Here is a 14,801-nt window from a genome sequence, read left to right on the forward strand (position 1 = left end):
ACGGTTTTTGCATGCACATAGCGAGTACACTTGATATAATTGGAAGGGATGTATTTTTGCAACACGACTTATTATCATGCATTTGATGAGCTTTACAATTTTTGTTATTAGAGAACACTATTTGATAATTTTTTATGATATAATTATCACATAACCTTTATGCTCTTGAAGGTATTTTTTGATGATATACAACAGTATCACATTATGATTTTTGCATCAACATAGTGGGTTCTGTTGATATAATTTGAAGGGACATATTTTTATGGTATATGATCCCACCTTTTCATTTATTATCATGCATTTCAGTTGAAGTGATTATCATAAATCCGTTATGTTCATCCATGCATTTTATGTGTAGACTAACAATTCTTAAAAATACAGGTTCATGCTAGATCATTCGTTGTTGACGAGACCCTCTCTTGGTGATGGTACATATTCCTTTGTGCATTAATGAGATTAAATTTTGGGTCTTGTTGTATTTATTATCATGAAGATGATTCAAATGCATGTGGCTAGGACACATCTGCAGTGGATCAAATTGTCATGACAGATGATCTATTGAATCAAACATTTGACATTGATAGTCAGGTAAATAGGTTAATGTTGGGCCTTCAACATCAACACCTACTAGTCAAAGTGGTCATCAAACTTTCACTCAGGTAACCTTGTCTATTTTTATTCATTAATGATTTATAAAATAAATTCAGTTAGATTTTGGCAATTGAATAACATTGTTTCATTTTCAGATGCTGACATCAGATGCACCTAATATTCTCTCCACAATGGAGCATGGTGTTCTCTAGCAGTAGCATCTTTGATGCTTTTAACAATAATATGAGTCAGATTAATAAATTTCTAATTTGATGCTTCCCACAGGGCTTTACAACTTCAGATTGTGAGTGTGCCCCTGTTACAAATGAATTGTACTTTAATCGACATAGATGGTCTATGATGGCTTTTTTGTAAGACTATATGGTTTTATTACATATATTGTACTTTAATCGACATATAACAATATCCAAGTGGTGGTTGGCATGAGCTTGAATATGGTAAGTTGTATGCATCTTGAAGTTGAATATCATATGTTGTATACATCTTGAAGTTGAACTTTGATTAGACTTTGTCAGCATTTGATGAATCATAAATGTCATTTTATTAGTAATCTTGTGAGTGTGAGGTGTAGGAATAAATATCAATTACTTTGAAAGTCATGGATGGTTGTCCTCATATGATAACCACCAGATGATTGTGCCTTATGAAGAAAAGATGAATAGATAATAACTAATTGAGAACATCAATTCAAATCCATAATCTAGAGGATACTAATAACAGATCTTTGTATATTTATTTTTTCTAATAATGAAACAGGTACAACTATATTGAGATAAAATGAAGCTTTTCTCTCATATGAAGATGTCACATTGGCAAATTGGTCTTTATTATAATACACAAGACATAAGTAAAATCAAAATGCTCTCAAGGTATAGTTTTGGACTTGAACCATATTGCATAAATCTCAAGGCTTCAACTTGATTATCATTAAAGGTTTCTAATTGTTTACAAAATATCCCTTCATGGATGTCACATGCGTAGGGTATGACCCCGAGCGTCAGATCGAGTGGGGGGGGGCAAAGTAGGAGCATGTGTAGGGTAATTATGCCTAAATGGACATGTCAGAGCTGACGGTTCATCATCGCGATGAGCTGAATGAGAAATCAACTAGGCGACAACATTCCATTGAGTGAGACTGACGATTTTTTTGCCAACCAAAAAATTGCTGCCCTAATAAAACCGTAGGGCAACTTGAAATACCAAGATAGGATTTTGTAGGGACCCCTCTCATGGCCCCATAGGTTCAAATGGATCATTCACAGGTGTCATAGATTCTGAGTTAGGGCCTATCAAAGTTTGACAATTTTGAGCACTTAGGGCGCTCAAGGGACGACGTTGGTAGGGTATGACCCCGAGCGTTCGATCGAGTGGGGGGGCAAAATAGGAGCATGCGTAGGGTAATTATGCCTAAATGGACATGTCGGAGCTGATGGTTCATCATCGTGATGAGCTGAATGGGAAATCAACCAGGCGACAACATTCCATTGAGTGAGACTGACGATTTTTTTGCCAACCGAAAAATTGCTGCCTTAATAAAACCATAGGGCAACTTAAAATACCGAGATAGGCTTTTGTAGGGACCCCTCTTGTGGCCCCGTAGGTTCAAACGGATCATTCACAGGTGCCACAGATTTTGAGTTAGGGCTCATCAAAGTTTGACAATTTTGAGCACTTAGGGCGCTCAAGGGACGATGCCGATAGGGTATGACCCTGAGCGTTCGATCGAGTGGGGGGGAAAAATAGGAGCATGCATATGGCAATTATGCCTAACTGGACATGTCGGAGTTGACGGTTCATCATCGTGACGAGCTGAATGAGAAATCAACCAAGCAACAACATTCCATTGAGTGAGACTAACGATTTTTTCACGAACCGAAAAATTGCTGCCCTAATAAAACCGTAGGGCAAATTGAAATACCAAGATAGGCTTTTGTAGGGACCCCTCTCCTGGCCCCGTAGGTTCAAACGGATCATTCACGGGTGCCATAGATTCCGAGTTAGGGCCCATCAAAGTTTGACAATTTTGAGCACTTACGACGCTCAAGGGACGATGCCGGTAGGGTATGACCCCAAGTGTTTGATCGAGTGGGGGGGCAAAATAGGAGCATGCGTAGGTTAATTATGCCTAACTGGACATGTCGGAGTTGACGGTTCATCATCATGATGAGCTAAATGAGAAATCGACTAGGCGACAACATTCCATTGAGTGAGACTGATGATTGTTTTGCCAACCGAAAAATTGCTGCCCTAATAAAACCGTAGGGCAACTTAAAATACTGAGATAGGCTTTTGTAGGGACCCCTCTCATGGCCCTATAGGTTCAAACGGATCACTCGCAGGTGCCATAGATTCTGAGTTAAGGCCCATCAAAGTTTGATAATTTTGAGCACTTAGGGCGCTCAAGGGACGACGCCGGTAAGGTATGACCCCGAGTGTTCGATCGAGTGGGGGGGCAAAACAGGATCATGCGTAGGGTAATCATGCCTAACTGGACATGTCAGAGCTAATGGTTCATCATCGCGACGAGTTGAATGAGAAATCGACCAGGTGACAACATTCCATTGAGTGAGACTGATGATTTTTTTGCCAACCGAAAAATTGCTGCCCTAATAAAACCATAGGGAAACTTGAAATACCGAGATAGGCTTTTGTAGGGACCCCTCTTGTGGCCCCGTAGGTTCAAACAGATCATTTGCAGGTGCCACAGATTCCAAGTTAGGGCCCGTCAAAGTTTGACAATTTTGAGCACTTAGGGCACTCAAGGGACGACACCGGTAGGGTATGACCCCAAGCGTTCGATCGAGTGGGGGGGCAAAACAGGAGCATGCATAGGGTAATTATTCCTAACTAGACATGTTGGAGCTAACGGTTTGTCATCGCGATGAGCTGAACGAGAAATTGGCCACGTGACAACATTCCATTGAGTGAGACTGATGATTTTTTGCCAACCGAAAAATTGCTGCCCTAATAAAAACGTAGGGAAACTTGAAAAATCAAGATAGGCTTTTGTAGGGACCCCTCTCGTGGCCTCGTAGGTTCAAACGGATCGTTCATAGGTGCCACAGATTCTGAGTTAGGGCCCGTCAAAGTTTGACAATTTTGAGCACTTAGGGCACTCAAGGGATGATGTCGGTAGGGTATGGCCTCGAGCGTTCGATCGAGTGGGGGGGCAAAATAGGAGCATGCATAGGGTATTGTTCATTAAATGAATTGTATTGTTTATGAATTGTATTGTTCATTGAATGAATTTTATTGTATTGTTGATTAAATGAATTTTATTGTTCATTAAATAAATTGTATTGTATTGTTCATTAAATGAATTATATTGTTCATTATAAAAACAACACTTACGATGAAATGAAATGAATTGTATTGTTCATTAAATAGCCATTATTAACCATTGTTAATTATTGGAATGAAGATTAAAGATTTCCTTGATAACAGCACACATAGATGAGCAACAATTTATATGATCGAATATCAACTTCTATATATATAAAAATGTCGAATGATTACAAATGTATTTCCATACACAAATATGAAACTATCAATGTATGTCTAGACATGTATAATCACTATAAGTTATTTAAACTATTCATTCAATCATATTTGCATTCAATTACATTTCCCTTGTCTCCAATTGCACTACCAGATCCTAGATTACACTGCACCGCACTCGTGCTGCTTGTGCCCTACAAGAGTAAAATAAGATATACATGCAAGTTACTACATAATCTAATTAATACAAATATAAATGATGAGCATGTATGTACAATAAAATACAAACGACTAGGTGCAATAATATATGTACCGTCAAGCTATCAAGGCCAAATGAAATGGCCGACAAGGTGCCCTCCTGAATCTGTCTCAACTCATCCTCGGTCATCAACTATTAAATAGACCATGTAAATAAAAATTAGTACTTAATATTATCTAATTTATAAATATTTAATTAAAATATAACATGAACTGTGAAAACACAAATCTTACCAATACATCACCAATGTATGATGACGGTGCCTCCTCACCTCTAGCATGTGAGGACTCCCCAAGGTATCCTCTAGTCTGTGTAATAACCTCTGGTGCATCATGCATCTCATGCACCTCATAATCTGCACTGTCCACAGTAGGATCAACGGGTTGTCCAACTGGACCCAAGCATACGTGCCCACACATGACACAACTATGTGGCACACATATGTGTGGAGTAGAGCATGACATGTCAACACCACCTGATGCACCGCTACCATCAAAAGTAGGCTGAGCTATTGACGCAGCCTGAGAAACCAAAAGGCTACTCAAAGAGTGAATAGCCGATATGGTCCGTGAAGCCGCCTCACAAATGATATCAGGATGCTGAACTATAGGTGGGGGATCAACAGGAGGAGGGGGGACATATGGGCCCTGGACTACTCTGACTACCCCAGGTCTATTTTGGGGCATACCTAAACCTACACCCTAGAAAGGTTGGATGTCAAAGTAGTTCACATGTTTCTGTAAAACAAACTTAGCATAAATTTTTTTTATGAAATAGAACGGGATATCAAGATTGTTGTTGGGTGGTTTGTCGAAAACCATCCACCAACTATCCCAGAAGTTTTTCACAATCCCATCATTTGTGCACCATTTGATAGAAAGTTTTATTTTTTGGGGATCTACAGGCTAACCAGTATGGGGATTGACAAACAATGAGGTGATTTCGGCTTTGGATATCTCAAGATCCTTGATATCCTTATACGACAAGTCATTTGCATATTTTTCCTTCATAGAATCTCACCACAAAAGGGCAGCATCATGCTCCTTAGTCATGGTTTCCATACTTTTTACGATCAACGTGAGAGGATCAAACAATGGGTTTAGACGAGGGATCCTATGATATACTTCTGCAATCCCCCTCAATTCATTCAAATTTTATGCAATCAAATCTTGAATTGAGGGGGGGTTTGGCAAATGAGGGTTTGGTTGTTGCAGTTGTGGTTGGTCAGTTTTTTCATTGTTATCTCCCATTTTTAACCTAATTGAATGTAAACAATTAAATTTAGTTAACAAATTTAAACAATTAGGTATTTGATTTAAAAAAAACCTAGTTTTCATGAAAAAAACCATATTTTCAATGAAAAATAAAATAAACATTCACAAAAAATACAAAAAATGAATGAAAATGATTCAAAACGACAAAATTCTTACCTCTAAATCAATTTTTTAGCAATTTTTTGTCAAAAAATTGGATATTGGATGGAGCGGATATCGGATTTTGACAAATTCGCACGACCCGTGAGTTAAAAATGACTCATGGGACTATTGCTGTCTAAATATAAAAGTCTCAGAAAATCGGATATCTGATTTCAACACTTAAATTATTTTTAAATAACATATATAATATAATAATATATTATATAATATATTATTATATTATATAATACGTATTGTATTATATTATATATATTATAATATAATATAATATAATATAATATAATATTATATCATATTATATTATATATTATATTATATTATATTATATATAACATAATATAATATTATATTATATATAATATAATACAATATTATATAATATATAATATAATATAATATAATATTATATAATATAATATTATGTTATGTTATATATAATATAATATAATATTATATTATATTATAATATATAATATATAATATAATACAATATTATATAATATATAATATAATATAATACAATATTATATTATATTATATATAATATAATACATATTATATAATACGTAACATATAATATATATTTTAAATTAAAATTACAAATAAAAATCAGATATCCGATTTTATCCGATATCCGATTTGCATAGGTAATTACCAGGCCAAGGTGTACTGACACCCAAGCCAAGCAAAAAGTCAACATGGATTTTCGCGTTTTTAGGCGAGTGAGGAAGGCTATTTTTTTCACATCGCCACTTTTTGGCCCCCCTTGATCCTGCACTAACCCGCCCATATTGCCAAGGTTGCATAATCATCTACAAAATCTCATCCTTTTAATGCCAACCTTGCTTCTTCCTCTGAACCTAATTGTTGGTCCTTTGATTTCCTAATTACATCAAAGGCCAATGCATCTATTATATCCTATTTTGGTAAAATTAAGACTTTAGCCCAATTTACAATCATCTTGCCCTCATCTACAGTAATTTTCCTGAACGCTTCCATCATCTCATTCTTAACTTCTTCTTGATTTTCATGCTTAGACCTATCTAGCCTCTGAGATTTTCTCTCGGCACTTCTCTTCTTAAATTGTCCTATTTTCATTTTCCATACTAATTGTAGAAAGGTTGGGCTTCTCACAAAAGCATCATCCTCAAGAAATGTATCACATGCCTCGTTCCTCGCATCCTTGAAAGCTCTACCCTAAATATCCAAGGGAGTGAGGTACAACCCCAAACTAGGAGACCCAAGAGGAATACCAATTTGTATCTTTGCACTCATTACTATGACAGTATCTTCATCTATTTGTTCTTCAACCTGCCTTGTAGGTGAATAGGGCACATGTGGTGGTGAAGGAATTCTATTTGAATCTCCAAGATCAATGATCTTGACTCCTTCAAAAGGCTTAACTTTCACCTTTGGGGGAAGCTTTGGCTTCATTATCTTTTGACCTTTTCTCCTCACCAATTCTTCACTGTCGTTGCTACTCTCTTCTTCACCATTTGTTTCTTCTCTTACCCTCTTTTGAGAGGGCTTATAAACATGTCCTTTTTCTTCTAAGCCATCTATTCTTTGAGGTAGAGGAAGTCGTGGGCCTAGTTGTTGCATCCTCATTTGATGAATCAAGGTTGATTCCTTTGGTGTGATGGGCATTGGATGTTGTACATCTCTTCTTTTAACTTGTCAGCCATGAACTTACTCAAGTTTGGCCCTCTTCTCCTTTAATGCAAGAATCAATTCATCAAAAATGTTCATAACAAAATCAACTTTAGCACAAAATGGAGTGAATTTTTTTATTGGATCATAGCTTGGATCCATTTTCTGAACTATAACCCATAGCTTCCTAAAAGCTAACCATTTCTCTTTCCTCCAATCCAGAGGCATGAAATCAAACTCATTTCTTATTATATCCTCAGGAAAATAATGCTCATGGTGCAATAGGCCTCCTTTTATTCTTGCCTTGAATATGTTATAAAAGCCCCTCTAGGTCACTATGTCTAGCTGTGCTAACCCCTAAATGATATGGTGCAAAAAACTTGTTGAAATGCTTATATCCTCCTTTTAAAATCATAAAATATGAAATGACAGTATAATTAGGGAAAATTGTTCCTTTGCCTCTTCCCTTTAATTCCTTATCATGGATGCGCCCTATCTTCCATATTACTTCAACAAAACCCATTCTCAAAGGAACATTAAAAGGCAATACATGTGGCTGACCAGAGAAACCATAAATTCTAATAACAATGCTAACATGATAAGGGATGAAATACCCCCAATTGTGCTCAATCTTTAGAAGTGACAACCTCTCCTTAGGCCTTACAAAATCATGCAGCTCTGTGGGGATCCTTGGTGGGTTCACTATCAATCTTTGCCTTAACCTAGAAGCAAAGTTGTTATCAAACCTCACAAAGGTAGCCTTGTGTCTATCCCAAGACATATCCATGCTCCAAAGCTGCACTAGAATTTCATTATTGTCAATTGTTCTTCTAAGGTTCATAGTGCCTTCAAATTAATCTGCATTTTGATACAAGAACATGTGCATGAGCAAGGAGTACCAGTAGAAATGAGTGCCAGACACTTCATTCTTAACATCCCGCGACCCCTCATGAATATTCTCTTCAAGGTATGGGGCGAAGTAAAAAATCACTGTATAATTTGGATGTTGAATTTGCATAGCCATATACATGAAGTCAGGTGGCATAACTATAATGGATTGAACCCCAAGACCTAACATAGAGAGAAAAAGGTAGCCTGAAAATAAGGAGAAAAAGAACCAATGGGATAAGGCTCCTCTGAACTAGGGCCAATGTAGTACGTTGTCTCTCCTGCTTTTGCCAAATGAATTGGAAAAAAGCTAGTTCTAATGACACATTTCATTCTATAATACTCTGCCTTCAATTCATCTAAATCTACTTGTACCAGGTTAGCAGATGGTTCATACGAGTCAAAGATCTCCTGGAATTCCTCACTCCTGATTGTCAAAAATATCTCTTCTTCATTTCCCCTTATAACCCTCGAGACATGGTTATATCTATCTGCATCAGCCTTGAGAAGGTCGACATCCATGAACACATTCGACACCACTAATTTACCCAAGTCATATTGCTAGACACTTGAGAATGGGGATTGTAAATTCCTTTGTCCATACCATAATTTGAACATATCTATCCCAGTCATTTGTACCCTAGCATCTGCCAAGTGGTGCACTTTATCAGTCAACCCATCTCCTAGGGTTTTACCATGAGCAAGTTTATGCCCTAGGTACTTGTCATTAGTCGAGAGCTTTAATTGGTCGAGAAAATTATCAAAAAGATTTCTCTTCAAATATCCAGTCTACCCTGAATGTTTTTGCGGGGGAGCCATCTTACCATACTAGGGTTTCTATCACTTAACCACAAGAGGAAAATAAAATTAGTATTCGACACAAGAACCTTAAGAACAACATAGAATCATGCAAATTATTATCAAATTCTGAACCCTAGAACAATTCGTGAGGTTTTCCCTACAATTACTCACACAATTCACACTTCAATCATTCAGGGGACATAGAAGGGGTGTTTAGAAACTTATTGCTTTGCAAATACCAGGCGAACTGCAATCCTACATTGCAAGAGCCCATCTCAATCTTCTTCAGCACCAACGATACCTTCTGAATTGCTATGAATCACTTTATGAAAATGAAAATAGTTTTGAGAATGCTTTTATTATTGCTCTGGAATGAAATGCCATTGTCTCATCTACCATTACTGCTCACGTGAGTGAAAAAATTGCTCAAACTTGCATTTGAAATAAGTTTAAAACTGAATCGTTGATCATCTTCCATTAAGGTGCATCACACGATTATCTTTAGTCAATCTGAAATTGACCATCACATGTGGCAAGCAGGTCCACCCCAAGTATGATATGGCATAGCCAACTCACCGCTTACTTCACCCCAGTCGGTGACCCCACCATCGGCTTTTCCTAGCCCGACTTGGACACGTGTCATCATCTCGTGATGCCACAGTCCATAATACCCTTGCATCTCTTGATCATGGGGTTACGAGGGTCGTTGGATCGGTTCACTATTTACCTGGTGGCCACAATGACTGCCTTCTTAAGTCCCTTAATAGTCGAGCAACTTTTTTGCATAAATTAAAACATCTTCATCCATTACAAGCATGTGCAGATTGATGAGCCATTAGTAGTTCAGACTTTACTTGTTGGGAACCGGTAACAACAAATGTTGCAAAGGTTTAACTGTCGGCTTAACCTCCCTGCCTTGGACATGTGGCATCATCTCGTGATGTCACGGTCCTTAACCATCATGCACCTTTGACTGCAGGGGAGCGCGAGCTGTACGATTTGCTCGCGGTTTAACTGTCGGTCGAAATATTAAAACATTAGACTTAGGAAAATATAATAGACATTGGCTAAAAAGTTAAACGGGACCCGCCTAGGATAATATCTATGGTAAGCACAACTTAGGGGATAAAATGGCCCCACCGATGACGAAACGACCCTCAAATCTTAAGACAAAAAGGTAATGCAAAATTATAACAGACTTGGGTTTTTCCACAAGATTTAATTACAAAAGCATAAAACCCTAAACTGTAAACCCCAAAGGCAGGAACAGAGAATAAAATTAATCCAGAATGACCAAGATTTTGACTAAGGCATGAAAAATGTTTGTGCAGTGATTTTTAAGACTATCACCTTCCATCAAAGTTCAAACTCCTCCTAAAGTGTTATTCTTAGTATTCACATTGGAGATGGGGTCCGTCTTATCACAACCAATTCATAACTCCAATCAAAACTGTCGACCCCTAAATAATTTGCTCTCTTTTCTTCATAAGCATTTTCAATTTTTCGATTTTGTAGTATCTTAAAACCCTTAGTCACAAAATAAAAAAATAAATTAATTTTCAAAATCATTTACTTTCAAATTAGAAAATAAACAAACAAAAAACCACTCTCGTTTATTTCTAAACATTTTCAATTTTTATTTTGTAGTATCCTAAAACCCCTACTCACAAAATCAATTTTTACTTACTTTAGTTTTCTATATAAACACTTTAATTTTTAAAAAAACTCAAAATTATTTAAATTTCATAAATGACCAAAAAACAAACAAACAATAACTTGACAACAAAATTAGCGTTAAAAATTATTTAGACATGCATGATACTTGATGGATACCAAAAATACTTATTTAAACTTCATAGATAGCACCAAAAAAAAAAAACTTGGCAACAAAATTTGCGTTAAAAATTACTTAAACATGATAGATGCCAAAAATACTTGGCGATCAAGTTAGAGTTAAAAATTATTTCCCCTCCACTAAAGAAACAAAATACTTTATTTAAAGTGGCTTTTTCTTCTCTCCAAACTTTTTCTATATACCATAAAGGAATATCATTCCCCTTATTCTAAACGAACACTTTAATTAACCCTCTAGAAACTTCTAACCTTGTTATTAGGTTAGTGCGACAGAAAATCTAAAATCTTAAAAAACAATCTCGTCCAGTCGCTCAATGCAATGCATTTGGACATCCTCCTGCGCGGACTTTTCGCTTTTGGCTCATATGTGACCAATCAAATCTGAGCTTTGCGCGTGCCAGCGCAGCTTGAAGAACCGTACAATGGCGATAAAATTTCTTGTGACGTACAAATGACGCCTACGTGAATGACATCATATGTAGTAAATTCCACTGGTCTTTCAGGCGGCGCTCATTTCCACGAACTGCGAAACCACCTGCCAGGAAATATCGGAGAGGCCCCACTCCCCAGAATCACTATTTAGATAAAGCCTTTCACACTAGCCACGAAATTGTTCACACCAACTTTAACTAGTACAAGTGGAAGTGCCCCTTTTATAAGTCAAGTCCAGTCTTCGTCTCTTTTCTTGCCGGATGTTTCTCATTCATTTCGTCCTGGAGTATTTTGATTCTATATTAGTTTCTATGTTCGTTTGAGCAGAGGAAACAGAAATGGGCCAACAGGGGTTTCAGTTTTCTCAGGAATTTCAGCCCCAAAGATCGGCTCTTCTCCACAAGGCTAGATATTTGGAGGAGGCCTTTGAGGCTGGGAAGACCCATTTGGGGCACAACCAAGATATGGATTCTTTTGAGCCCTCAGATTTTCTTTGCTTTAATGATGAATCTGATGCCTCTTCTGTGGAGAACCAGGAAATCCTGCTCAAATCCAAAGCGAGCAGTCCACTTGAAGGGAGACCCTCTTCTTGTATTTCTTCGCCCATCGTCGAATCGGACCAGTCTAGTGTGAGCCCACCACAGATTTCACAGCCCACTCCGTAAGAAATTTTCTTCATGTTGTTGTTTTGGATTTGTTTTTAGATTTGATTCAATGAATTTTTTTCATCAATATTTTGGATCCATCATGAGAATGTTAGAGAGCATAAAGAGCATAGTTGTTTTTGGATTTGATTGTGTAAATTTTTTTCATGAATGTTTCAATCACATTCCTGACCCATCATGAGAATAATAGAGAGCATAAAGAAACTAAAAATTCAGATGATCTAATCCAAAAGCAACAACAGTAATGTCTTATGAATCAAGGAAATCTTTTAATATTAATTTTGAAAGCTCTTTTATTTTTCAGGTCTTTTACGTCTTTTTGGAAAACAGAAGCAATCAGGTTGCTGTTGTTGCTTCTCAGTTTGACTGTGTGAAGTTTTTGCATCAACGTTCTGTGATCTATCTTAAGAATGTTAGAGAGCATAAAAGAGTAAAAATTCATACATCCAAATCCAGAAACAACAATAGTAATGTCTCATGAATTGTGGGAATATGAATTTTGAAAGCTCTTTTATTTTTAAGGTTTTTAAGCATTTCTGTTTTGTTGCTTCTTGATTTGACTCTGTGAATTTTCTACATCAACTGTTGCTCCACGTTCCATAGTCTATTGTCAGAATGCTACAGAGCATAAGAAGTTTAAAGATTAACACAAACAGACTGTTGTTGCTTTTGGAATTGATTGTGTGAAGGGCATAAAATGATTAAAATTTCATTCAACCATTCCAAAAGCATCAACAATAATGTCTCATAGATTGTGAAAAATCTACTATCATCAAATTTGAAAGCTCTTTTATTTTTAAGGTTTTTAAGCAATTCTGGTTTTGGAAAATAGACTTATTTTTCAATTTGATTGTGTGTATTTTTTGCATCAATGTTTGGGACCATATTCTGTGATCTATCATCAAGATGTTAGAGAACACAAAGAAACTAAAAATTTTTGCAGTCAAATCCAAAAACAAGCATTTTTTATTTTGGAAAATAGACTCTTGTTTTTTTAGATTTGATAGTGCGTATTTTTTGAGTCAATGTTTGAGACCCCATTCTGTTCTATCAGCAAGATGTTAGAGAACATAAAGAGACTAAAATTTTGTGTAATCAAATCCAAAAACAATAACAATAATGAGAGTCATGTAATTAGTCCATTAGGCTAGATTTATCTACTTCTGGCTTAAACTGTTTGTGAAACCTTATTATCATCAACATTTTGGATCTATGATCCATCATCAGGAGGTTTCTATTTATTTTCATAAGTCTATAGCTATCCTTTCAATTCTGCTCTTTATCCATTTCTTTCATTCTGATGATAGATAATATAATATGATCCAAAACATTGATGATAAAAAGATTTCACACAGTTTAAACCAACCAGAAGCAGTAAAATCTAATTAGAATTTTAAAATCTAAAAACATTGATTTTGAAAGGGCTTTTTTTAAAGGTTTTTTAATGTTTCTCGTTTTGGAAAACAGAAACAATCAGAAAACCAAGAAGACCAAGGCAGAGCGATCGATCAGATATGCCTTCAAGACAAGATCTCGTCTGGACATTCTGGAAGACGGGTATAAGTGGCGAAAGTATGGAAAGAAATATGTGAAGAATAACATTAATCCCAGGTGCGTGTTAAAACAGCCTTCTCCTCAAGCTTTCATTACTTTCAAAAGTTGCATGTGCTGAATACGTTCAATCATTACATAAATGCAGGAACTACTACCGATGCTCGCACAACAATTGCAGTGTGAAAAAGAGAATTGAACGAGATGCTCAGGATAACGAAGTAGTGATAACAACGTACGAGGGAAAGCACAATCACGAAAGTCCCACGGTTGTCTATTACATTGGAAAGCCTTCAATGATTGTACCACAGCAGGGTTCGTGTTTGGAGCATTTTCCTTCTCTGCTCTCTTACACCCCACATGGCCAAACAGATTTCATGTTTATCAATGGCACTTAGGTGGTTTACTTCCACTCTAATTATCACACTGATTTGTTGTAAATATAAAGCAAACATCTTACTACTAGTACTAGAGATCTGTATTTTTTCTTCCCCCCTTTTCCTGGTTACCCGGTTTTGGATTGTTCTGAACCGGAATAAGGCTACTGTATGAGATCTGTATTTTTCCTTCCCCCCTTTTCCTGGTTTCCAGAATTGGATTGTTCTGAACCGGAATAAGGCTACTGTATGGATTGGTTATCATATATAAATGATCAAGTTTTCGTGATAATATGACTCTGTTGATTCTCTCTCTTGATTTTCCGTATGTATATGTTTGTTTATAATATAATATTAATATCGAAGACTGGTTCAATGGCATGGAAGAATAAGGGTAACAGTGTGCTGTATCTTTAGACACGAATGTTCAATGCTAAGGTCATGAATTTGTAGCATCCCTGCCATAAAAAGAAATGGGCGGCGAGGATTGGGTATCTGGATAAGAAACCTACGTAGACAAGGAGGTGTTTAGTACGATACGTAATTAAACAGCTTACATTTATTTATTTTTAAATATGATGGGTTTTAAATTTAAAGATGAAAAATGTGAGACGATTTTCTAAAAAAATAGTATTAGTAATCGAAATATAGAAAATACAAATTTTATATAAAAATTGAAGAATTATATTGTATAAAATTAATAGATTTTTATTAATCAATTATAAGTCTTTTCGAGGGGCAACCTCTTGGAACAAATCTAATTACGATATAGTTCAAA

At 36.2% G+C, this 14,801-nt stretch overlaps 1 protein-coding gene across 1 annotated transcript; it reads left to right on the forward strand.

The window, feature by feature from the left end:
* The first annotated feature begins 11,624 nt into the window (after nucleotides 1-11,624).
* LOC131070773 (probable WRKY transcription factor 50) lies at nucleotides 11,625-14,315 on the forward strand. Its single transcript, XM_058006415.2, has 3 exons — nucleotides 11,625-12,091; nucleotides 13,563-13,706; nucleotides 13,795-14,315. The coding sequence occupies exons 1-3, from the start codon at nucleotides 11,769-11,771 to the stop codon at nucleotides 14,042-14,044; spliced, it is 717 nt and encodes a 238-aa protein (XP_057862398.1). The 5' UTR covers nucleotides 11,625-11,768; the 3' UTR covers nucleotides 14,045-14,315.
* The last annotated feature ends 486 nt before the right edge of the window (nucleotides 14,316-14,801 follow it).

This window comes from Cryptomeria japonica, chromosome 3 (genome assembly GCF_030272615.1).
Source record: "Cryptomeria japonica chromosome 3, Sugi_1.0, whole genome shotgun sequence".
Taxonomy (NCBI): Eukaryota; Viridiplantae; Streptophyta; class Pinopsida; order Cupressales; family Cupressaceae; genus Cryptomeria; species Cryptomeria japonica.